Source organism: Copadichromis virginalis, linkage group LG12, assembly GCF_057382275.1.
Source record: "Copadichromis virginalis isolate Kocher_CV1m ecotype Utaka linkage group LG12, C_Virginalis_male_GT1.1, whole genome shotgun sequence".
Lineage (NCBI taxonomy): Eukaryota > Metazoa > Chordata > Actinopteri > Cichliformes > Cichlidae > Copadichromis > Copadichromis virginalis.
In genome coordinates, this window is record NC_140629.1 from 29,962,801 (window position 1) to 29,986,461 (window position 23,661).

General features: G+C 39.6%; 1 protein-coding gene across 1 annotated transcript; it reads left to right on the forward strand.

Annotated features, from left to right (window-relative positions):
• Positions 1-422: 422 nt before the first annotated feature.
• Positions 423-22,989, forward strand: LOC146697283 (tricarboxylate transport protein B, mitochondrial). The gene is made up of 9 exons (XM_085475957.1): positions 423-708; positions 12,857-12,964; positions 14,692-14,791; positions 19,314-19,452; positions 20,340-20,424; positions 20,779-20,883; positions 21,194-21,309; positions 21,422-21,495; positions 21,846-22,989. The coding sequence occupies exons 1-9, from the start codon at positions 597-599 to the stop codon at positions 21,958-21,960; spliced, it is 954 nt and encodes a 317-aa protein (XP_085332083.1). The 5' UTR covers positions 423-596; the 3' UTR covers positions 21,961-22,989.
• The last annotated feature ends 672 nt before the right edge of the window (positions 22,990-23,661 follow it).

Below are 23,661 nucleotides of genomic sequence, written 5' to 3' on the forward strand. Positions count from 1 at the left end.
AGTCAAAAATGCTCACCATTTTCACAGCAGACAATAACAAAGGACTCATTTAGCCTATTTCGGTTTTCCTCGCTCAGCTGTAATCATCTGTTTGGAGGAAAACAGTGAGGCGAGGCTGTGCCCCGCCCTTTTTCGCTGTTGTGTGTGGGGGAAAAGTGGCCGGTCTCTCACTTTGCGCTCTTACAGCTACACACCCGGTGTAACGTTCACTGACCGCTCGGCGGATGTTGAAGTTCATTCGCTTTAATTGGACATAAAGTTCAGCAGGATACACGGACACAAGTCTTTATCCGCCCCTTTCTGTGCTTCCGGCTTGCTTTGCTCTCTTACGTACTATCGTCGTGACACGGGGTTTCCATGGTTACAGATAACATTTATTGGATATAGAAGATCCCAACTTCCTTGACAGTTCCAGTATCCGCCGGAGTCTCCACCTGAATCCAGGAAAGCTCTTCAGACTGAAGGCGACCAGGTGTTGCGCTACTATACTCTATTTGGAAAAGAAAAAACAAAACAAAAACTAAAAGAAAAAACTGCGAGCCACACTAGACTGGAAGCTTTGTTTTTAGAATTTTACTGCGTTTAATCTGGTAACTATGCAGGGTAAAGGCACTTTTATCAGCCCCTTTCACAGACCGCGGTGTCTGGCGGCAGCGGCACCGGCTGGGAAAGCGAAATTAACTCATCCGGGAAAAGCGATTCTGGCAGGTAAGCGCATCACAATCCACACGGAAAAGTCTCACATGGACACAATGCCACTCTAGTGTTAGTCACAGTTCAAGAAAGCATCCACGCCTCTTTCTTTCTACTTGGCTGTGCTATGAAGCAAAACTTTGTCGAGTCAGAAGCCAGGGAGGTTTAAAAAAGTCAGCGAGCAAAGACGCGCTGCAGTTTGCAGAAATGTCACTATGTTGGGATTAGAAGAAGTTATTATGAGCCAAAGGAGTACCACACTGGTTTGTATTTCCGATAAAAGCTTTCCTTTTAAATGACACGTCACACGTTTTCTTGCATGGACGTGAGTAAGTGGAGTTGCACTAATGTGTCCCAGCTTCAGTTTAGGCAGTAGAGCGTAAGATTGAAGGAAACGATCTTTAAACAAAGTTATAGCCTGTATGTCTTAAGCCACTCTAATCTGGTGCTGCTTGAATCTTCTACAAAAGGAGGATTTTATTCTTCGGTGTTTCGGTGCTATCAAATCCATCTGTGCTGTCATGGTTAGGTCAGTTTGACCCACTGCACTGACTTGATTTTTATCCTACTTATCTAAAGATCACCTTCACTGCACTTAACATAATGCGCAGTGGGCAGTCGTCCACGCACACTTGAGCCATTTAGAGTCTCGGGTTTGTGCAGTGGGCCATCAGAGCACAAGAGATGGCTTCAGGCTGTATGTTCTTCATTAAAGTACACCACTAGTCTTCTTGAAACTGTACATATTTACATTTTGCTCTTTTTGGGGGGCGTTTTAAGCAGATCTCATCACCTGAGGTTTTGCACTCAGAAATTTACACATATTTTTTACTTTTGTATGTATTCTGTCTTTTTTTTTTTTTAACTCAATACTTGCAACTGACAATTATTTGAATGGTTTATCAATCAATGTTGAGTTTTTTGGGAGTTATGGTTTAACATCTAATTTAAAAAAGGCCATTAATGGTTGATTATCTCCAAACAACTGATATCTAGATCAACTGGTGAACTTACTATTCAACAAGACTTGAGTTGTACCGAGTTGTCTCCTTTTGCCCCCTCCCCTCCAAAACCCCTCGACCTCCCTGTGTGATGATGATCAGGCTGCAGCAGCTCCGGCTGATGAAAAGCCTCTCTGAGGTGCTCCTGTATTAAGGCTACATGCTGATATTTGGCAGCACTCACACTGATTTTTCAACCCTGAGCTGCTGCAGTTGTCGCATACTGAATGTTTTATAGTTCTGAAGGAATTCTTTTTGATTGTAGATTTAAAAACACCAGCTGCTGTTTTTTTTTTTTTTTTCTCAAAGATATTTTTATTGAGTTGAAGCAACAAAGAAAAGCAAATACACGCAGAATTGACAAACACCAAACAAGCAAGTTTCACAGCGACTGTTAAAACTGAAATATCAGAATACAGATTAATGACACACTCACATGTCTTATAATTGCTTCCAGCAGTTTATCCCCTACCCACAACACTTAGAACCCCTATCCCTCAGACCAGGAAGGAAAAAACCAAACAAACAAAGCAAGAAAAAAGAAGCAAACAAATAAAAACAACATCACAGATAAATCAAAAACAAAATAAGAAAAACACACAAACGACTAACAATAAATAAATAAATAAATAAGTAAATAAATAAAAAGAAGAAGAAGGGGGGAGGATTTACTGAGCAATGCTGGAAGTCTGGTTTGTAGCCTGGAGGCTGGAAAAGTATTTCAGGAATTGCCCCCACACCTTGTAAAACTTACCGCTGTTGTTGCTAATCGCATACCGGATCTTTTCAAGGCTCAGATAGTACATAAGGTCCCTCAGCCACTGAGCCTGGGTGGGCAAAGGGGCACCCCTCCATCTTAGGAGGATTGTGCGTCTAGCTACAAGGGAGGCGAAGGAGAGCATGCAACGCTGTGACGAGGTCAACCGTGCATCAGCCTCTCCAGTGGTGCCAAAAAGCGCAACTAAAGGGTCAGGATCCATATGGTGTCCAACAAGTAGGGATAAGGTCTGAAATATATCTCTCCAGAATCCTTCGAGGCTAGGGCACTTCCAGAACATATGAATAAGGGAAGCCTCCGCACTCCCACACTTATCACAGGTAGGGTCAACGTTCGGATACATACGGGATAGTTTGACTTTGGAGAGATGGAACCTATGCACAACCTTAAATTGTAAAAGACAGTGGCGGGCACATAGGGACGTGGAATTAACTAATTTGAGTATTAAGTCCCATGTATCCATAGACAGGGACTGATTTAAATCTTGTTCCCAGGCCGTTTTAATCCGATCTATCGAAGAACCGTTCATGCTCACCAGCCTGTCATAAATAAGAGAGATAAACCCTTTACGTGTTGGGATTAGGGTGAGGAGCATATCCCCTGGGCTTGCAGCTGGTGCTACCGGAAAGTTTGGAATCTGAGATTGGAGGAAATGTCTGGTCTGCAAATATCTGAAAAAATGTGTACGTGGGAGATTAAATTTTTCAGAAAGCTGGGCAAAAGATGCAAAAGTATTGTCAAAAAATAGATCATTGAAACATGTAATGCCCTTATCATGCCAATCTCGAAATATAGGATCAGATAGTGATGGCTGAAAAAGGGGGTTAGAAAGAATTGGACTTAGAAGGGAGAAACCTGTTAATCCAAAATGCTTCCTCATCTGAGCCCACACCCTCACCGTGTGCCAGACAACTGGGTTATCGATTGTCTTGTTTGGGGGAAGGGGGAGTGAAGATCCAATCAGGGCCAGGACAGAAGAGCCTGTGGGCGAGTTCAACTCCATGAGCACCCAGGATGGGCAATTACCCTTGTTGTGGAAGTAAAGCCAAGATATAATGTAGCGCATGTTTGCTGACCAATAATAATATCGAAGGTTAGGCAGTGCCAGGCCTCCACGACTCTTGGGTTTTTGGAGTTGAGCCTTGTTCAATCGAGGGCGTTTACCCCTCCATATATAAGATGAGATAATCGAGTCCAAGGAATCAAAGAAGGATTTGGGGATAAATACTGGTAACAATTGGAAGAGATACAAAAATTTAGGAAGTATATTCATTTTGATTGAGTTGATTCTTCCCACCAAAGAGGTGGAGAGAGGGGACCACTGTGCCAGATGTTTTTTTGCATTATTTAACAGAGGAAGGAAGTTCGCTTTGAAGAGACATTTATGTGTCCTTGTAATAATTACACCTAGATATGTAAATTGATTCCCTGCTATTCTAAAGGGGAGGGTAGTATAGTCAAACACTGGTGCCCCTCCATCCACAGGAAACAACTCACTTTTACATAGGTTGAGCTTGTATCCTGAAAACTGGCCAAATTGGCGAAGTATGGATAACATTGCAGGTACAGATATTTTGGGGTTTGAAATAAAAATTAAAAGATCATCGGCATACAAGGATACTTTATGTTCAGCACCTTTCCTCCGGATCCCATTGATCTCCCCACAGCTGCGGAGTGCAATGGCGAGTGGTTCTATAGATTGAAAAGAAGAGGACTTAAGGGGCATCCCTGACGGGTTCCTCGTTGGAGGTTGAAAGGCCGCGACTGTATGGAATTAGTAAAAACTGAAGCGTTAGGGCACATATATAATAACCTTATCCATGAAATAAATTTCGATCCAAAATTGAATTTATCTAGGATCGTGAATAAATATTTCCACTCTACCCGATCAAATGCCTTCTCCGCATCTAGGGAGAGAATGCACTCAGGACCCTGATTGGAAGGGGTGTATAATACATCCAATAGTCGGCGGATATTGGAATAAGAGTAACGATTCTTAATGAAGCCTGTTTGATCTTCGGATATAACTGAGGGCAAGATATTTTCCAGCCTACGCGCCAAAACCTTCTGTTTTTTTTTTTTAAATACTTTAAATAAATATAAATGTGATAAGTTACAACCTCAGTTCCAAAAATGTTGGGATATTGTGTAAATTGTAAATAAGAACAGAATGCAATGTTAATGTAGAACATAGAAAACACGTTAAAGCTTTAATATGAGATATCTTAGAATGTTGTGAAAAATATTAGCTCGTTTTGAACTTTATGTAAGCAACACACCTCCAAAAAGTTGTGACTGGCTACACAAAAGGCTGGTAAATTAAGTGACAATACAAAGAAATAGCTGGAGAAACATTTTGCAGTAATTAACAACAGGCCAGTAAAAGACTGGATTAAAAAAAAAGAGTATCTTAGAAATTGTGTAACAATTTCAGAGTAATATAAAACTGTGAAGAATTTGATTATCTCGTCATCTACAGTGCTTATTAGAAGATCCTGGGAATCTGGGGAAATCTGTGTGAAAGGGACGAGGCCGAAAATCTGAGGGTGCCTGTGATCTTCATGAGCTCAGGAACACTTCCAGAAATCATTATCTGTGAACACAAATGGCGCCTAAAGGTCTTTCGTGCAGAAGAAGAAGCTATATGTGATCATGGTCCACAAACGCTATGTCTTCTCTGGGGACAAGTGGAAAACTGTTCTCTGATTAGAGGAATCAATACCATTGAGAGGTATTAGCAATGGTATTGACACATCCACATACCCTTTCGTGGGGTCATACATACAAATTTCATCAAGACGATGCTAAATCTTGTACTGGATCTATTACAGTAGCATGGCTTCGTATTAGAAGAGCCTGGGTGCTGAACTGCGGGCAGTCCTGCAGTCCAGACCTTTTATCAGTTTAGAACTTTTGGAGCATTTGGCACTGTCTCAACTTTTTTGGGGATGTGTTGCTGCCATCAAATTCAAAATGACCTTAGTTTCTTCTTAAAATGGTAAGTTTAAACCTTTTTTCATGTTCTACCGTGAATAAACTATGGGTTTAATATGGTAATGAGATTTGCAAACCATTGCATTTTGTGTATTTTTTGTATATCAGAATCAGAATCAGAATACTTTATTGATCCCTGGGGGAAATTATTTTTTGTTACAGTGCTCCATTTTAAACCAACATTAAGACAAGACAGACAATACGCTAACTAAGAATAGTACAATATATACATATATATATATACATACATACATACATAAGTCACTTATAAATAAATAAATAGATATTACACAGCTTCCCAACTATTTTGGAACTGGGAACTGGGAACCTCTGATTCACATTTAAGGCTATTTAGGTATTTTTTTCCTGTGCACATTAAAGCTAATTTATATCAGTTTGAATCGTGTCACTAGTCTGACTAATGAAGCTGTCAATTCAAAAACAGCCAAATAGTGTAAGATTTTGTGTTAGGGTGGGAGGTGGAGTAAGAGGAGGAGGAAAAAAATCTCATGTCCTGTCAGCTGCATAGAAATGGAAAAGAGGTCGTGGTGAGATCTTTGCCTTCCCCCATCACTCCTGTGCAGCCTGATTGACTGGATATGGCCCAGTGTTGTACCCTGCTCCCTTAGCTGTTTAGCTCAAGTCAGGCCTGTCTGTCTAGTTTTGCAACAGCCGCACAGTTGCATTCTGTCTCAACTTTGTGCATCCTGTGTAGAAACCAGCGACTTATCATTCTCTGTCTACAGTTTAGAAATGAAGGTGCATCAGAGCGTCACAGGATGACTCAGCAGTAGATATAAAATGTGTGATTCTGACGTGAGATACCAAAAGGAAAGATAATAGTTTAAACAGTCCTAACTAGGTTTTCTTTTTGGTTTTCTGCCATGCTAATGCTACTTTGTATCCTTCTTGGTTAACAGTATGTCTGTGTACACAGAGAAAGTCACTCACATAAATGGCCAAAGGCTCAAAAGAAGACGAAGCAAGAAGCAGAAGGTCAAAGCTTAATGGCTTAGCGAGCCCGCATAGTCTGGTTGAGAGAAGCGGGGTATTTATTTATTTTTTTTCTTTTCTTTTCTTTGAGCTCTTTTCTGCTCCCATTGGTTTGTTCAGCTCCTCTCTCCACAGCCACTGGTGATGACTGAAGTTGAGACACGACAGGAGGGAGGATTTTATCTGTGTGAAGCCTCAGGGAGAGCGCGATCTAAATGCCTCTCTGGTCCTGGTTTACAGGCTGTTGTGATTTCATGTGCTGTTGTAGCTTTTATTAATAACCTTTTTGTACTGGCGAAGCGGACTCAGAACCGCAGTAAGAATGAGGAAGTTTTTTTTTTCTTGCTTTCCTAGATAGATTGGGTATTTCTCTGATAGTTTTAATATCACATTTCCTCCTTTCCCCCTTTCTTCTCCTCTCCTCCATCACTCTCGCTCCAGCCTCGGGGCAGCCAGTTAAGGTTTCTGAGTGGCTGTCTGCTCTCAGGCTCAGAGGGCTCATCAAACTGTGGCTTACTCCCCGTTTCCTCGCGTCACAGGCGACACACAGTGTCCCCTCCCATCCATTGTGGTTGCTGCTTGCAGACCCTGAGTACCAGGAGGCGAGACAATAATTCACAGTGCACTCGTCTGTTCAGCCCCCAGCCACCCCACTGTAACAGCTTGCACTCCCGCTCACGCGAATAAACATCACAGAAAAAAGATTGCAATAATTTAAAATACAGAGCGCCAGTTTAATGTCAGCTTAATATTACACGTTTTGTTTTTGCCATTGTGTTTCTGATTTTTTTTTTGCAGATCTGATTTAGTACCACATTGTTTAAAAAAAAAAAAGAAAAAAAAAAGAGATCACTCAGCATCAACATGAAGCTGCTATAAATTTGTGTCAAAGTTAAATATGATATATTAATTATAGCAGGGTAATTAATTTACAACTAATGTGTTGGGTTCAAAAATACCCTGATGAAAAATGGCTAGCTCAAAACAATAATTTAAAGGCCTTCATATCCTATTTCCTCAGACAGGTCCTGAGGGAAATATCCGGCTCTTAGTGGCAAAATTTTCCAGTATGTGGAGATACCTATAACTTTTGTCTGCTCTTGGTCCTTTGCTGTGTACAGGGCTTTTAAAAATAGCTGCCTGCATCTGGAAGGCACACTAAAGAGAGCAATAAAATAAAACAATGAGCGTAAAGATGCCAGAACACACACGATCTAAATGTGTTGTAAACATAGACTCTGTATGAAAGAGTGACAAAGCTGTTCTGACACTGCTTTCCATTTTAAAGCCATTAGTTCAGTATCAAAGCTACATTGGGGCCAGGGATCACAGATGAAGGCTGGGAATCACTGAGAAATCAGAGAGTACAGAACATTTATACAGCAGGAAATTAGCAGTCTATGTAAAGACAGCCAAGATCGTCCCCTTCAATCCCCCTTTCTGTCTCCATTTGGGGCCATGCATTGTGTTGTATCAAACAAGTGAGAGCATAAACTCATCAGGAAGCTGTTTCCTGAGGTCAAAGATTGGTTGAGAAGTTGTTTCATCGTAGACAACCTAATGCCTTTTTGACACTGTTGCAAACATTACTTTAACCGATGCTGAAAGTTGGTTGTCATTCAACATAAATACATAACTAATACAAATTCAGCCTTGTCTCCAGATGTACAGCTTGTCACAACAACCTGTGCGTAGTTGCTCTGCTCATGTAAAGAAGAGTACAGCCTTCATGCTGCAGGGTTCTAGGCAGTTGAATCGACTCCTATGTAAAATTAATCAACATCCCCCTCATATAATTAAGCATCAGTGGAGAATTACAGAGTGTTATCCAGGACAGAGGAAGCCTAAAAGGCCAGACGTCAGATGAATTATTCTTTTCATCTTTTGCGCAAGTCAAACAGAAATATCGCAGCACTACTAATATGACACCTCCTGTTTGAAGTGCATCAGTCCTCTGGCTACGTTCTTCATGTTGACTGGAGATTTGACCGTAAGAACATCTTTCCCTCAGACTCTTTCCCGTGTTTTCTCCCCACCAGAGAATTGGAAGTAACCGATAACCATCCTGATGAAGAACATCCGAATTAATAATACATTTTGATGCAAAACACACAGACCGACACAGATTATTTTGGGTGTGTTCTATTGTCTTTAACTTTTACTGCATCAGTGATTTAGTGCAGCAGGCTGAAGAGCTAACCCTATACTGCTAGTGAAAAAAATATAAATACCGATAGAAACGGTACTTCCCATATATGTAAAACATGCCACATTGCCAGGTCTTCCTAACTAAAAAGGAAGTTGTTTGTTTTTTTTTTCCTTCTTCTTTTTTTTTTTTTTTTTTTTAGTGCACCAGATGTGCTGGGTGCTCATTAGTCACCATAGCAGACAGGACAGGATTTCAGAAGCTGCTCTTCCCTGTCAGCTGGCTGCCTGGCTGTCTTCTCACCTGGCTTCCTCTGTGTCTCTCTGTACTACAAACAATGGACGTCAATTTGTGTATGTGTGGATTTTTCATTCGTTAATCTCAGTTGGTCAATGTGTACATAAAGAATGAGTTCAAAAGTAGGTGGAGTTGAAATGGTGGGTCATTTAAGCGATAAGTCAATAAGCACCTAAAGGGTTTCTCCTGGCTTAAATGGACCTTTGGAGGTGACTGAGCACTAGTGTACCACATATAATAAAGATAGCAGGCCTGTGCTACATTAATTAACAGAAATCTTATTATTTCTGCAAGTGAAATGATGTTCGCTTGTCAAAATGTCTGAAAAAATTTGTACTACAATCTTGGTGATTTCCCTCTGGGGGGAAAAAGCACAAAACCTCTTTGGGTGTGCCAACATTTCTTATATAAAAGAAACCTTCCTTAACTATTCCATCTTTTCATTTCTATGGATGCAACCCTTTTCTTTATCGTCTATAATTGTGAACAGACTGTGTTTTGGTAAGGATTTTTATACATAGTCATGTGAAAAAAGAAAACTGCCTTTCAATTCTAAGATTGTAAATATCAGGAAATAAAAAAAAAAAAAAATTGGTACATCTCAGGTTTTAAATTCATTTAAATGCAACCTTGGATGAGCAAAACACACAACATAACACACTGTATCCTTATTTTTTTCAACACCAGGAAAACTAAAATGCAAGAAAGCAAAAGGTAACTGTATAGCTAACAGTGTCTGGGCGGATTGCTGTAATAATTATAAATGTGCAAATGTTTCAGCACCAGGTGGCTGTCTGGTCTGGTTTGTGGTCTAGTTCTAATTTGGTGTGAATTAATTAATTTGGAATGAATTTGAAACCAGATGGCTGATTGAGCCTAGTCACAGCACCGGTGTAGCTGAATGGAAGGAGATTCCTGCAACCAGGATCCAAAGTTTCAGGGAAATCCTGAAAGTGTTACAAAAGTGTATTCTTGCCTCATATGCATATAATTCTGAGATTTATGTCTCACACATTTTTGGCTATGCAGGCATTCAACTGTGCAGGGCCCATCTGTGAAATCGGAGAAGTGTTGATTAAGTTATAAATTTATCTTCTCTGCCCAGAGAGTGACAGTGTTACCTTGAAATGGCACATCTGTGTCTGATTTAATAAACTGCTGTTTAGTCTAAGTTTTTAACAGTCTGTAGAAGCATATTTGTATCAGGGACTCCATTTTTTTTAATTTTTTTTTTACCCTCTTCTGGGTTCAGCTTACTCTTTTCAATTTTCTTTCTTGTAATATTAAGTGTCAGAAATCCATATCGATGCATCGATTTTATGACACAGAGTGAAGAAGAGTAGTGGGGGGATGAGGAGAGAGGAAGGAAGGTGCTGCCGAGAGAAAAATTAAGAGCAGGAGAGGGAGAGCGAGCCCGGGAAGATAAAGATTAATGGCCATTTTTCTCATGTAACCCAGTTTTGGCAGCTCACAGGAGTCATTTAGGGTGTCATCTGTAAATGTGTGTAGAGGCACGTGTGTGCCTCAGTACTGGGTATATGCTGCAAAATGGACTAGGAGACAAACGGGCAGCTTCTCCTCCGCAGGCGCTGTGTCTGATGAGGATTGATCTTGTGTTTGTCTCTGCTGCTGAGTCGCTGTGTTCTGAGTGAGTGCTGGTTGGTTTTACATGCAGAGACGTCTTGGCACAAAGCAGAAGAATAATGTTGATTGTTTAGTCTTCTATCCAAGACACACTGGGCCACTGATCCTGGATCAGGATGGATGTCGCTGAATGGAGTATTGTAAAGCTCATGTGATTTCTGTTACACCTCAGCTGGCGTACGATTACTTACTACTCCAGCAGGATTAGCAGCATTACAGCTCACGAGCCTCCTGATTAAAATGTATGTCTGTCTGTGTGTGGTGATCTTGTGTTTGGCTTTCAGATCTGAGGACAGTTTGTCATGCTTGATTTTAGAGATGAGGTTAGAATTTGGTTTAGCATGGGCAGCTACATTGGCATTCGGCTTAGCAGACTCCTGAGAATCAAGGGCAGCTAAATGGAAAATTGCTAATAATGAAATATGTTGCTGAAAAGTTAATTAACAATCACCTGTTTCCGGGTCATTGTTTATAAAAGCACATAAAATATTAAAGCTAATAAAAAGTTTAACTCATAGTTGGTGGATTAAACATTCAAGGACCAAACGTGCCTTTATCTACCTTAATGGGCAATTTGTTGTACAGTCAGAAGAAGTCGCACAGAGGGTTTCAAGTACGCAGTCTTAAATAAACAACAAGTGAAACATGAAAACTTACTAAAAATGTAGAAGTCCAGAATAAAGTAGGATTATTATAAAGTTAGTGTGTCATTTAAAAGGCCAGTGGCAGCCGAGGCAGATAAGGTTTAGTCTTTGCCATTTGTGTTGGTATACTGTGTCTGAAGTCAAACAGAAGCAACGTGAGCTCCTCAGAAAAAGGGCCAAGATCAGCCACGACTGACTGGGCTTCTTGGAAGTCCTAGGCTCATGTGCAATGTTGCTGCACACGTTGATGATACCTTGCAGTCTACTTTTATTTTTTTAAGGTTCAGTGACATGTACCAGGCAAATGTGGATGTAAGAGTAGATTCAATGAAACATAAACACCACAAAGTTTGTGAAAAAAGTACATGTGCTGCTAAGTTTTTCTTTAAGAGGCACCTACTTGAAGCTCAAAGGTCAACAGCATGCACATAAATGGTGAATAGTACTTGAACTAAAGGCTAGAAACTAGACTGGAAACCAGGAAGGTTTCCCCACTAAACATTTCTCCCATATTTACAGAATCTGATTACGGGGACCCTCATGTTACTCATTGTTATGGTCAATATATCAACGTGAAAACGTCATGATTTTGCATTCTTAAAATGTATTTTGTTGTCAAAAATAGTGGTGAAAATACATGCTTTCTTTTGTTCACATTTTCCTGGTGTCCCAGCACGAGTGAGTCAACTAATGCTAAAAGTTGATGCTGTTTTAAAGGCAAATGGTCGTCACACCCAATATTGATTTTAAAATGTCCATTTCCTGCACTTTGTATGACGTCAGTACTTCACTTTGAGTGAGATGATTTGATTTTCACTGTGTTGGATTCCTGTGGTCTTTGGGGAAATTGTTTTGGTCTTTGCTCAAATTTAGATGTGTTACTGTAAGAGGTTTCTCATTTCTGATTAGATTTTTTTTTCAAGCACTAATTTCTGTAAGTGTCTGTGTAAACCCGTGACTTGCTTGTGCCTCTCGTGCATGCTGTTCATGTGTGTTCATCTGTGTCATTGAGTTAATGGAGGGTCTTGGCCTCGGTAATGGAACCCCTCCCTGTAGGCCGTGGATAATTTAATTAATGTCAACCGTCTCTCCATCCCTCCTCCTTTCCTTGTGACTCATCTGTGTTATTCTTTGGCTTTGAACACTTGTCCTCATCTACTTGCAGTAACTCACTGTCTTTGGCTGGTTTCAGGCCAAACCCTGCAAGAATCACTTAAGAATCACCCTTTTCTTGCTTTCTTTCTGCCTATTTTTCTTTCTCCAAACACTCATTTAATGCTTTAGGTAAAGAAAATAGTCAAACGTGTAAGTGGCAGCTGAATTTTCTTGCACAACCTCCTTCTAGTTTATTCATTCTTCATTGAGACAGGAACAGTTGATTCATTTTTGCCCAGCTCGTTACTCTTCCTCCCTCTACAGCAGCGCTTTTAATGTTTATGGAGGGAGAGCCATTTGTGGAGTCACTGTAATGATCCATGATGTAATGGCGTACCTTGTAATTCTTAAGGGGAGCAGCAGTCTAAGTAAGGCTGCACCCAAACAGACACAGCAGCTGGTTTTCTTTCTTCAGTGTTCACTTTTAAATTGGTGCCACTTTTGTCTGTGGCAGTTCTTGTATGTTCTCTGAATGAATGATGATTGGGTCTGATTTCTTTTGTGTTTCCAGGTGGAATCGCAGGTGGCATAGAGATCTGCATCACCTTTCCCACAGAGTATGTCAAGACCCAGTTACAGCTGGATGAGAAGGCCAATCCACCAAAATATAGAGGAATAGGTTTGTATGCAGTGAGTGGAATAGTGTAAAATGAGTGGAATTCATTCACCAGCCACTTCATTGGATATGCTTGTTCAGTCACACATTAATGTGAACATCTAATTAGCTAATCACATAGCAGCAGCTCAGTGCATTTGAGCATGTAAATATGGCCAACCTCCTGAAGTTCAAACCAAGAGTCACATGAATTATGAGAGAAGAGGACAGACTCATCAGCAGGCAGATGTAAACAGAAGGCAAACGTTTATTTAGGCTGATTAGAGGAACTCAAAACTCATAGCACTTCAAAAACTGTTAGACACACAGGGGCAGTAACAGAAATATGAGGGTAATTAGCATATGTGGACACAGCAGGGTATTGAGAGACAGGTGAAAATAAGGAGGAGAAAGACAACTAAACACTACACACTGAAAAAGAGTAACGATCAGAATAAAACAGGAAGTGATAGCAATAACTCAATTGGGGGAAAACAGACTCACGAATTACAATGTGAATTTAATATGGGATAAAAATGTCTCGATGCATGCTCAATCATCCAGGCAAGGAAATCCCAGAAAGTTGATTCTGTTACTCTTCGTCAGTCATCCAAGTGGCTTCTTCAGTTTCAACATCCAGATGCACAAAATCAACTTTCTGGGATTAATCTAGGGTAGTTGACAAAAGATGATGGAACGCTTTACATAAAACAGCCTGGCCATGTCTGTCCTTTTATGACCACAGTGCATGCACGGCCCATGTCATCCTGTCTGGTTCTTTTTGGTTGCGTTATCATTTTAATTTTTGTTTTTTTACATGCAACACATTTCATCAACCCATCAATGGACTGCTTTACACCAATGATATGTACTTACAGACATTATGTTTATTATTGAATCTGTTAAGCTTTTGTTAATATTTATAAAATTGGAAGCATAACTCTATTCGTGGCATTTGAGCAAGTCAAAACACTAGCATGGTGTACCTAATGAAGTGACCAGGGAGTGCAGGATTTAATCTGGTGGCAGACATCTACTACAGGCTCAAAAACGGTATTCTTTATTACTTTTATTCAAATTTTCAGCAAAACCTAATAAAATAAACAGTATTTCTGCAGCAAGAGAGCATAAACAATGATAAAAAAAACATACAATAATCCAATAAAAGCAACACTCTCGGGAGCTCATTATCTAATTACCCATCATCCCCAGGTACATTAGTGATTCTGGCAGGCTGTCACTGTGCTTGTTTATATGACTTAGATCAGACCAATGCACACTCGCCATCCATGCATACGAGTGTACACAAACACACCCAGGATCTGTGGATATCATTTGAGGATTTGAGGATTGGAGACCGTGCTAATGAGCACTCAAGACAGCTGCTGCTTTTCTTGTTCAGTTGGCTTCATTGGAGAACTTTGATTGCTGGACTGATGCAGCCAAGAGCCAGGAAAAAGCTTAAAGTAAAACACCAGATTTTGTGAAAATATCAGCTGAGGTTCAGCCTATCTGCGGCATATATATGTTATATTTAATTACTGTTGCTACATGCTCTTTTGTGATGTTGATGATTGAGGTGTAAATGACAAGTGTATTGGTGTATTCTCTAAAGGGTTAATGCACTCAGCCTGAAAAACAGACAAATTGTAGAATTTTTATATTTGAAAATTAGAAAGCAAACTGTGTTGTATGCAAATATGCATATCATGTTCATTCTATAATATTTGCTGCTTGTGTACCTGCTTTAGGTGACTGTGTGAAACAGACAGTACAGAGTCACGGTATCAAAGGGCTGTACAGAGGTCTCAGCTCTCTGCTGTATGGATCCATACCCAAATCTGCTGTCAGGTATGTTATAAAGCAGAGGTCTGTCATGTGCAAGGTAAATACATTTGCTTGAGCATAATTTGTGATGTAATATTCTCAGTTTATTAAGTTAAAATATGGCTGACGTAAAGAGCAATGTCCACAGTCACAACACAGTAAATGCTGCTTGCAGATTTACTGCACTTCTACTTTGTTACGGTGTAAGAAAATGGAATCAAAAATGGAATCGCAGTGATGCTGTATATACTCCTCCTCCTTCTGCCCCTCTTAGTTCTCCTTTCTTCCTCATCATCATTGTATAAAATCAGTTTTTTTGTTTGTTTGTTTTAAAAAAAACTTTTTTGATTGTCTTTAGGAGGATGTGTGGTCAGCAGATCTATTTTCACATGACACAGCAGTTAGTGTGAAGGAATTGTTTTAGAGAACACATTTTAGATACCTTCACTTTGTTAATTAACTGAGCATGTACACAGCATTAAAGGCAGAGGTAGCCATGGTGACCATTTGTTATGAAAGTCCTGTTTTGAGGTCTAGGGTAGAGCATTTTCGTCATGGTGTTTTGAAAGTACCTGACGAGCAAAGGGTGGATTGACAGCATAGTGAGACTATCTTCATTTCTGAAACAAAAGACTGAGCTCATAAATTCATCAGGAAAGTGTTTACTGAGGTTACAGAGCAACTGAGCTGAGGGCTGTTTTCCCATAGACTTCTATACAACAGTAACCTGCAACGTGAGGAATCACCCCTGCTGTCTATTAGATAGAATGGAGGTTTAAGTTACTTGCTCAGTGGCTTCATTTTTTTAGACCTAGAAGCTACACCCAGCTTTTATGCTATGTATGGGATACACCCTTTCCTCAGATTGCTTGCATCATTCTATAAATAATAATAAGAACATAAAATAAGAATCATTTTAATTTAACCCATGTGTCATTTTTTTAAAGCTTTTTCCCGTCTTTCTTCTCATTGACATTTTTCTTGATATCAGACAGAAATGACACTTGAACTCAAAGCTTTCTAAAAAAGTTTTTGCTTTTAACTTTGTTGATTAAAATCTTAGATCGCATGCTTATATTCTAATAATCACAAACTGGTAGAGAGTACATATGTACAAATATAAATGCACTGAAGGAACGTGGAATGAAAGGAACCCTTCTACCTGAAACCATTAACTCACACACTCCAATTATTCTAGTCCATTACCCACAAGGCAAGGCATAAATGCCACACTAGCATTCAGTATAATTATGTTATTCTTTTGTAGCAGTGACATTTATCTTCAGACAAGTGTGAACACACACACACACACACACACACACACACACATTTGTGTAGCTATTTTTGTGAGAACATTTATGGACATATTACACTCCCTAGTGCCTTACCCAATAGAAACCTAACTCTTACCTTTTATCATAATAATAATAATAATAATGGATTGCATTTTACATAGTGCTTTTCGGGACCCCTCAAAGCGCTTTACAATACCACTATTCATTCATTCTCACATTCACACACTGGTGAAGGCAAGCTACAGTTGTAGCCACAGCTGCCCTGGGGCAGACTGACAGAGATTGAAAGTGAAAGTATTAACCCTCAAACAGCCCTTTTGAAGGGGTGTGGGAAAATGAAAAATCTTCACTTCCTCACTGTGTCCTCACTCCATTGTTCTAAAACTCAAACTGATCCTCATAAAGATGGTTCTACATACATACGTATACACACACAAAATAAAGAAAAGAGAGAGGGGAAACGATTAAAATGAAGAACAAAAAACTAAGTGTGTGTGTGTGTGTGTGTGTGTGTGTGTGTGTGTGTGTGTGTGTGTGTGTGTGTGTGTGTGTGTGTGTGTGTGTGTGTGTGTGTGTGTGTGTGTGTGTGTGTGTGTGTGTTATGCTGGAGGGTAACGTGTGTCTGTACAATAGAGAGACAGGCCCAGCCAGGCGGAGCAAAGATGCCACTCAAACTCCGACAGGGTCTCAATAGGGTTACAAACAGGGAGACTTGGGTGTGTTTATGCTGATGCACAGTGTATATGTTTGTGTGTGTGTCAATCAGCCTTTAGCATCATTTTAAGAGTGAGTCTGAATGGTTTTGTTTCAGCTCAAAGGAGAATTTTCTGTGAGGGAATATGGCAGGGTGGCGAAAAGCCGTTTATTGCCATAGAAATGTTATAAGGGAATATGATGTCATTTATATATGGATTTTGGACACTTTCTACTGTGCAGTGAAGTTTAAAAATCTTTATAAATGGCCACATTGCATATTAGCATTCGTATAACATGCTCTCTGTGGTGTATACACATTTAGGCCAGGAATCTTTTAAGCTTGTGACCCATTTAGCTGTTGACTATAATCAGCTGTTTAACTTTTTTTATACTTTGTCAGCCCTAAAGAAAAAATATTAAAAATTCTTAATAAAATCACAAAAAGGACAAAATTAAAAGCAGATTTGAAACATATAAATGATCCTGCAAAAATGCTTTTTCTACTTGATACTGAAATAGAAGAGACTAAACAAACTGATAAGGATATTTTGACTTTTTGTGATGGGTAAGGTCATCTTCTATTTCTGCTCTTGAGATCAGCCTACTTTGAAAATTAAAACTGCATACAAGTGGTCACATTTTATACAGAAATGTGTATGAAATGCCTTTGTCTCCATTGTCTACATGTCTTTTGGTCTTTTTCATTTAAGATTCTTACCCCTTTAAATGTCTAATAATAATGATTATTATAGTTATAATTAAATCTGCAAAAGCTGTATATTTAAAAGGATCAGAGGGAAAACCAGTGACTTCAAAATACTGCAGAAAATAAATACTTGAGTTTAAAAAAATAAAAATAAAAATGAATATGAGAAATTAAAAACTGCTGAGATTTGGAAAGTTAGTTTTGATTAATGGAGAATACCTTGACACTTTTCTATTAAGCACTGCTTGGTCTGCTTAGTTTTTCTACCCCTGCCTTTTTTTTCCTTACTTCCTCCATCTTCTTTCCCCTTCGTCTTTTCCATCACTCCTTTTCTTCCAGCCCGCTCATTCCATTAACTGATTGCCTGTGCACCCTCATGTGCCATGGAGTATGCTGGAAGGTTGTCAGGGAGGTAAGAGAGGGACATGCAAGAGAGCTTTTGACCTTTGTCTCTCCTTAGCTCTTCATCCATATCAGCATCAGCATTCTTTCTTCTCCCTTCCCTTTCCTTTCCTTTCCTTCGTCTTCTCGACAGAAAAAAGTGACCCTATAAAAACGACCCCCTAACGAAGACTGGGCAGCAGTCCACTATCTAGGATGACTCATCTGTGACTGTGGATGTCAGCCAAACGATGTGTCACATTCTGACTGTAAAGTTTAGTCCACTTGTTAAATGAGTCGGGGAGAGGCTATAGAGTAAATTGGCAAAGGAGAGAGCCTGACAGTAGCATATTTCTCCTCGGCAGACTTTAATGAATAGCATTTGTTTCACAAGGTTAGTCATTAAGTGCTCTGCCATCATTCTAGCATGCTGTGCGGAAGAGCTTTATTTTTTAATTTGCCCTAAGCTAAAACAGCGTTTGTAGTCAGCAAATGGTGTGAGAAAAGACAGGAATTTATGTTTATGTACTGTTAGGTGCTGCTAAGGATTCAGTTTATTGTGGGGAGCCTGTCTTTCAAAACAATCTGAATCAGTGCGAGTAGTGAGACAGGAACAGATGTGGAGAGTTAATGAGCAGAAGTAAGTCTTGGTTAGAACGGCAGATGGAGAAGAAAACTAAAATCCGATGAAGCGAGTCTAGTTTTTTTTTATTTATTTATTTTTTAGACCTGTTACAACAGCAGGTAAATGGTTCAAGCAGACTGAGAAAAGAGAGGAAAACAAAGCATTCATCAAGACCTAATGTCTGTGCTCCCCCTCCTCTTTGCTAAATGTACCAGGCAGTGTCCTCCCGCCGCCACAATTCAATTCCATCTATAAATAACCTTTCTTGCAAAGGACTTGCTGGCACACCATTTGCAGAGAAACACAAACCACACCTCTCTGTAGCTGGGCTGGCTTCCATGGCAGCTGTTGCTGGTCACACATTGGTTACTGAGACTCTGCAGTTTATTGGTTCATCTTTAATGAGGATGCAGGACGATAAAATTAAAACGCCTGAACACATTAGGCTGTTACAGCAGTTTGCTTTCTCCAAAAATCTGAGTTGGAAGAAGCTTTCTAATTTCATCTGTGCTCACTGAGACATGAAAACCCTTACCTTTGCCTGCAGTATTACTATCTATTTGAATTTGTTTTTACTAAAATTGAGTAAACTAAATAAACGTGACTACAGTGGGTAGTTTAATTTCTTAAACCAACTTTGAACTTGCAGTGTTGCCATGTGAAAGACTGAAATAATCTGAGTATTTGTAGAAGAAATTATTTCACAGTTCACAGTGTAATCACAAAGATTGCCCACATGTAATTATTAAATGAGATTAACTTTGTTATTCAGTCTGTTTTTCTCAGACACTCCTATGTCTACATTTCCCATAATTCTTTGCTGGCTTTTTTCCTACTTGTTAGGTTTGGGGTGTTTGAGTTCCTCAGTAACCACGCCAAGGATGAGTCCGGTCGACTGGACAGCACCAAAGGCCTGCTGTGTGGGCTTGGAGCCGGGGTCATGGAGGCTGTTCTGGTGGTCTGCCCAATGGAAACAGTCAAGGTGTGTTACTGAAGCTCATCTGAGCTGACCCTCAAATATAGAGAGAGCAACAGTGTCAATGTATGAAAATGTATAAAAACTTAGATAAAGTGCAATAGTTTGGTGCCTTTGTAGGTCCACTGTGAATTATAATCTATAAATTATGAACTGCAAATAATGAAATTTTACTAAATGGGATAAGAGATATTTGTGCATTTTAAAATCACTTCATGTTAGAGGGACTTCAGTGCAAAGATGGACATCTTGGGATGTTCATAATCTGTTGTCTAAGTCTAAGTTTGTTAAATGTGACCGTTTTCAGAAAGTGGGCAGCATGATGGTGCAGCAGTTAGAGCTCACATCACCTGAAAAACCTCAATAAGGTTTCTGGTTGTAATTTTTGTCTGCTGGGGCCTTTCTGTGGGGAGTGTGCATGTGTGTCGCTGTGTCTGTGAGGATTTCCTCCCACAGCTCAAAGACAGGTTTGGTTGTGTGGATGTGAGAGGGTGCGGTGTTCTGCTTCACTGTTTTAGCCCTGTGAGAGACTGCGGCTATTTCGGCTGCAATTTTGGATTCCAGCGATTATTAAAAGATTACTGAGATAAAATAATGTGTGCCACATTCTGTGCAGGCTGTGGCTTGTATACAGTTTGATATAGCAACAATTTTATCAGAGTCTATGAAGAATTGTTAAGAATGACTTATAAATTATTCTCATCATGATTTTTGTCATATTGTGTCTTCGGCTTATGAAGTAAAACTAGTTGAAAACCACTGACTGAAGGTTAAAGTTACCAACCTTTTTAGAGAAATATTCTTTGTAAGAGAACTACACTAAACCTCTTCAGTTTTCACTCCCACATCTGTAAAATGTATCGTCTGTATTTTTGTGTCTTTAATCTCCCAAGGTTAAATTCATTCATGACCAGACATCAGCCAACCCCAAATACAAGGGATTCTTCCACGGAGTCAGAGAGATGATCAGGGCTCAAGGTAAACGTGGGCTTCATGCATGACATTCACCTGACATCTGCTGGTTGGTTAGGGTAATGCACTGGGAAACACTGACCCTGGTCAAGCATCAACAACAATATTCACTCTCATATCATTGTGTAAATCATCAGACAGACTGCCCCCCTGCCCTCCCCCTCCAACAACATTTACAGCCTCTCATACTGAAACACTGAGATGTGATGTCAGTTAAGATTGTGAGGCTTTTAGTTCTTAGCCCTTAAGTTGGAAATTGGGATTGGACTGTGGTATTCAGGTTCTTTTCTATTCAATGTGCTGTCTAATTTAATTGAAGAAGGATTTATTAACTTATCCTCTGGCTTCCGGGTTGAACAGGATTAAGAGGGACATATCAGGGTCTAACTGCAACAGTCTTGAAGCAAGGCTCCAACCAGGCTATTCGATTTTTCGTGATGACTTCTCTCAAGAACTGGTACAAAGGTGCGTGTACACGAGTACAGCTGGTTTGTTATTACTATAAACAATATTTAATAAAAAGAGACCAACTCTGCAAATGGTCTGAAGGGTTATTGTAGGTCATTGTGCAGTTCTTTGAACCCCAGTTGGGTTTCCAAAGGCTGTTTTGCATAGTAATAATACAGTGTGTGGAGATTGATATATAGAGTATTTCTTTTAATATTTATGATGTGAAATTAATTAGCACATTAGTATCCTTCATGTTAATGAGTTTAGAACTAACTCTGATTTAGAGCTAACCCCACCCTTCATACTGCTCTGTCACATTCATAAGGTGATAACCCCAACAAAGCAATAAATCCACTGGTGACTGGACTCTTTGGAGCCACAGCAGGAGCAGCCAGTGTATTTGGAAACACTCCACTAGATGTCATCAAGACAAGGATGCAGGTACATAATGCAACAGATGCTACAAATCACACGCTTTTTCTTACTTGTGTTTTTAAATACGAACTTGCAACCCGTGGACAGATGTACTAATGCTCTTCTGCTTTTTCTAAAGGGTCTAGAAGCACATAAATATAAAAGCACGCTGGACTGTGCCATGAAGATCTTGAGATATGAAGGGTTGGCAGCGTAAGTACACCTCCATGTTTTATTTTGTTTGGTTTGGCTTGTAGTGTTGGTTTCACAGCTGATTTAAAACAACACAGCTTTAAAAAAACAATGTGTCTTTCTTTATTTCACAGATTCTACTGTCAACACTGTATAAGAAATGCTTTTTGGCTTTAGTTTATTACTCTAAAGAACTTGAATGAGAAAATCTAAACTTAAACACTTTAAGAATAAGAATGTGCCAAATGATTAAAAAAAACAAAAACTAATCAAAATACTGGAAAATATAACCCTAACCGCAGATAAATATGGCTCCACCCTAAACAATTAATGTCTTACATACTCCTCCCTCTTTCTTTATCCCTCTACAGGTTCTATAAAGGAACAGTTCCCCGGCTTGGCCGTGTATGTCTTGATGTGGCCATAGTTTTCATCATCTATGAGGAGGTCGTAAAGGTTCTGAATATGGTCTGGAAAACAGAATAGGTGGTTGGACATACGACGAAGGTGGCAACTTCCTCCTTCACAAGCATCAGACATAGATCTGACTTCAGCAGGCCTCTTTTGTGTCATGAAACCAACAGCAGAAGGGGTGAAAAAGAGAGCTGAACTTAGATTAGTGTTGTATGCAGAGCAGGAAGTCAATATACTCGGAGACAAAAGAAGAAAAGGGGGCCTGGCGTCACCTACACCTGGTGTAAGTGATGCTCAGCATCAACATTCCCTGACAAGATTGAAGAAAAAGAAAGATAAATGATAATTAAATAATAATAAAAAGAACCTTTATTCTAAAGATGCATCACCAGTTTATAAATATATAGATAAAATACTGGCCAATAGCATCGCCAGCAGCAGCACCTTTATTTTAAGTTATCTGGTTTACTTTCTCTGTAAGCCTCTGTCAGGGAAGAGCATTATATGTAGTCATTCACAGCTGTTTTACTGCAAATATGCAGATATCCGGCTGGATTTTCTTGAGTTTGCATTGCTTTCTGTCTCTTCTAAAACTCCAGAGGAGCCAGAGTGCAACTGGTTGCAGTTTGCAGTCACACAAGCTGCAGCAACTTCCATAGTTGGGCCTTAAATAAAATTGGTTTATAACCTGCCATGTATTTTTATACAGTGTAGATTCAATTTAATTTATTGATAACTTACAGAATATTATATATTTTAAATCCTGTGCCAAATGTCAAACCTATTGTGTTATGAAAGTCTGTTCAGAAGAAAGCAAAAGTAACCTAATTATCTTAAGAGAATAGTAAATATTATGACTATGTACTGTGAGATACATAATTTTTGGAAGTGAATTATTAAATAGAGAATTAAGAGAATATTTGCTGTTAATCTGTGCCACACTGTTGTTGTTGTTTTTTTTTTTTTTTCTTTATCGGGTGTATAAATGTTTGGGTTTTTTTTTTTTTTTTTTTTTAAGATCACTGTGAGTCTACAAGACACAATGAGTTGTTTAGACAAAGTAACATCGGGCTTCTATTTTGCTTTTAGTGGAAACAACACTTCTAAGGCTACGTTCACACTGCAGGCGAAAGCGCATCAAATCCGATTTTTTGACCCTATGCGACCCATATCCGATCATGCTATGACAGTGTGAACGGCGCAAATCCGATATTTTCAAATCCGATCTGGGTCACTTTCGTATGTGGTACTGAATCCGATACATATCCGATGTTTTAGAAAGCGACTGCTGTTTGAACGGTCAAGTCGCATTAAATCCGCCTTTTACGTCACCGACACAAGACTGAAGCCAATTATCAGCGCCAGAGAAGCGCCTGAGAAGACATCGCGAACGCTTCCTGGCCATCCAGTGTAGATGTCAGTGAAACTGTTGGGAAGACAACGTAAACATTTTATTTGTACTGTATAATCTGCAGATTCTGACAGAAATCTACAGCTATCCTTTGAAGCACCGCTCCTCTCTTAAACGGCAATAAGGATCATTATTAGGTTATTTACATTATTATGTAAATAACAAAATAACTTAAAGCAAAAATTGGGAAACGTGAAGACCGAAGTCTTTATATTAAGGGCCATCAGTCAAACAATACTGTTGCTCTGGGTCTAAACAGAGCGCGTTGTGTGTGACATCTTCTTTTGCGCATGCGGGCCGCTTTGAGCGTTCACACTAGAGAGCGTTTGCTGTCGCATTTTATTTGTAGTGTGAACGAGCAG